Raw genomic sequence first — 2,169 nt, 5'->3', positions numbered from 1 at the left:
AAAGGCAAAATTGAAATTGGGTATGGGCATAGCAGACGAGATTCACAAAGAATTTCGAAAAAACAAACATTACCTCAAAGTCAAAGTTTTTGATAAAGATGAAATTTGGTCAGCCGATTTAATCAACATGCCAGTCGAGAGAGGGTACAAGTATTGTTTGACGGTGATCGACATATACAGGAGATACGCTTGGGTCTTTCCCTTGAAAAACAAAACGGGTCTAACTGTCAAACAAGCATTCGAAACCATAATGAAACAATCCGACAGACGACCCCTAAAGTTGTGGGTTGATAAAGGAAGCGAATTCTACAACAGAAATGTGAAATCTCTGGGGTTTGAAATTTACAGCACGCATAACGAAGGTAAGGCTGTAGCGATAGAAAGATTCAACAGGACTCTTAAAAGCAAATTATTCAAGAAATTCACGGAATTGAAATCTCAAAAATGGCTTAAAATATTACCAGTTGTTGTCGACGAATACAATAACAAAATACATTCGTCTATAGGTGTGACGCCAACGCAAGCCTCTAATAACCCGAATATCATAAAGTCCGTCAACACTCGAAACAACTTTGAAAACGAGATTAGCAATTTGAATATTAAACCCGAATTTAAAGTTGGAGATCGAGTTCGTATTTTTAAATATAAATCATTGTTTCAGAAAGGTTACGTCGGGTATTGGACTAACGAGATATTCATCGTTGATAAAATAAATAGCACATCACCTCCCACGTATGAATTGATCGATCAAGACAAAGAACAAATCATAGAAAGGTTTTATCAAAATGAACTTCAAAAAACTGACTTTTAAAAATGAATCTCGAAAATGAAGATTTAGATGAAAGGTTAAGAAATTTAGATGTCGACAAACATTTACGCTTTCTTAAATTAAGATTTTTTAAATTTAAATGTAAATTTATCTTCAAAATATTATTGAATGTGTTTTATCAGAATGTTCTACAAGTTTTTTTCAAACACAAACTACGTATATATTTCGTCAATTGGGTCTTCAGCAATACTTACCGCCTACTTCGAAAAACACCTAAAAAAATCAACTTAAAAAATGAATGCATTTCTCGATAAATACGGAAAAGACACGACCACAAATTTTCAACTTGTGAAATGGGAGTTGAACGTCTCGCCGTTTTATTATTGCATGCGAGATGAAATTGATGAACTGAAATACAAGAAAGGTAAATTTTACGCGATCACAAACATTCACACGTCGGATCAAAAAGGAGTTCATCACTCTGCTCTACACAACGATTCTTCGAATAACTTTTATTTCTTTGATTCTTTCGATCTAGAACCGACAGAAGAGATAACGAAATTGACTAGCAAACCAATCAAATGTTCTACGTTTCAAATTCAAATTCCAGGACAAAAGCTGTATGGACAGCTGTCGCTTTGGGTTTTATATCGGTTGAGTTTGGGAGAAAAGTTTGAAGAAATTATAATAAATTTAACTCAATAAAAATGGCAAACAAGTTTGGATTAGGGTCTTTCCCTCTAGAATCTAAAAATCCCATGAGTTCTGTGGCGTTTATAAACAAAGCGAAACCTTTTTTCGTGGATCAAATCGGAGACACCTTACAAGGGGATATCGATATGAACAATTTCAAAATAACTAATTTAAAGTTTCCAGGAAACTATAACGATGCCGTGAACAAGAAATATTTACTGGATCAAATTCAAATAGATAAGGACCATGTTGAAAATAAAATAACTGACGTGAAAAGATACCTCAGACGAAATATTAAAAATCTTGTGGACGAACCCAAACTACAACAAGAGTTAACGAGTTTGAAACGTCTTATTCAAGTGGATAAAACAAGTCAGTTGCAAAATTTAATATCTAAATTAGACGATGAGATTACGAGGGTAAAAATAGACGTCCAACGTTTAATAGATAACCCTAATGTAAACGAGGATAGATTGAAACGAAAACTAACCGCTTTGGAAAGAAAACTTGGCGAATTGCTAGCAGAACTAGACAAGACCGTGGACAAAACCGAGTTACAAAATTCAGTATCCAAATTGAACGAAAAGATCGCGAAGCAAAAATCAGATGTTCAAGATATAATTAACGCATTTCCCATTGACAAAGATACGTTGAAACGACAATTGACTGCTTTGGATACTAAAATCACGGACGAATTAGATTTTTGA

At 34.0% G+C, this 2,169-nt stretch overlaps 1 protein-coding gene across 1 annotated transcript; it reads left to right on the top strand.

Moving 5' to 3' along the window:
- Positions 1-1,476: 1,476 nt before the first annotated feature.
- Positions 1,477-2,169, top strand: LOTGIDRAFT_156715 (hypothetical protein; the record flags this gene model as incomplete). The annotated part of the gene is made up of 1 exon (XM_009047992.1): positions 1,477-2,169. The coding sequence occupies one exon, from the start codon at positions 1,477-1,479 to the stop codon at positions 2,167-2,169; it is 693 nt and encodes a 230-aa protein (XP_009046240.1).

This window comes from Lottia gigantea, assembly GCF_000327385.1.
Source record: "Lottia gigantea unplaced genomic scaffold LOTGIsca_12, whole genome shotgun sequence".
NCBI classification, from domain to species: domain Eukaryota; kingdom Metazoa; phylum Mollusca; class Gastropoda; family Lottiidae; genus Lottia; species Lottia gigantea.
Note: the sequence above shows the minus strand (reverse complement) of the source record. Positions and strands in the feature narration are given on the sequence as shown.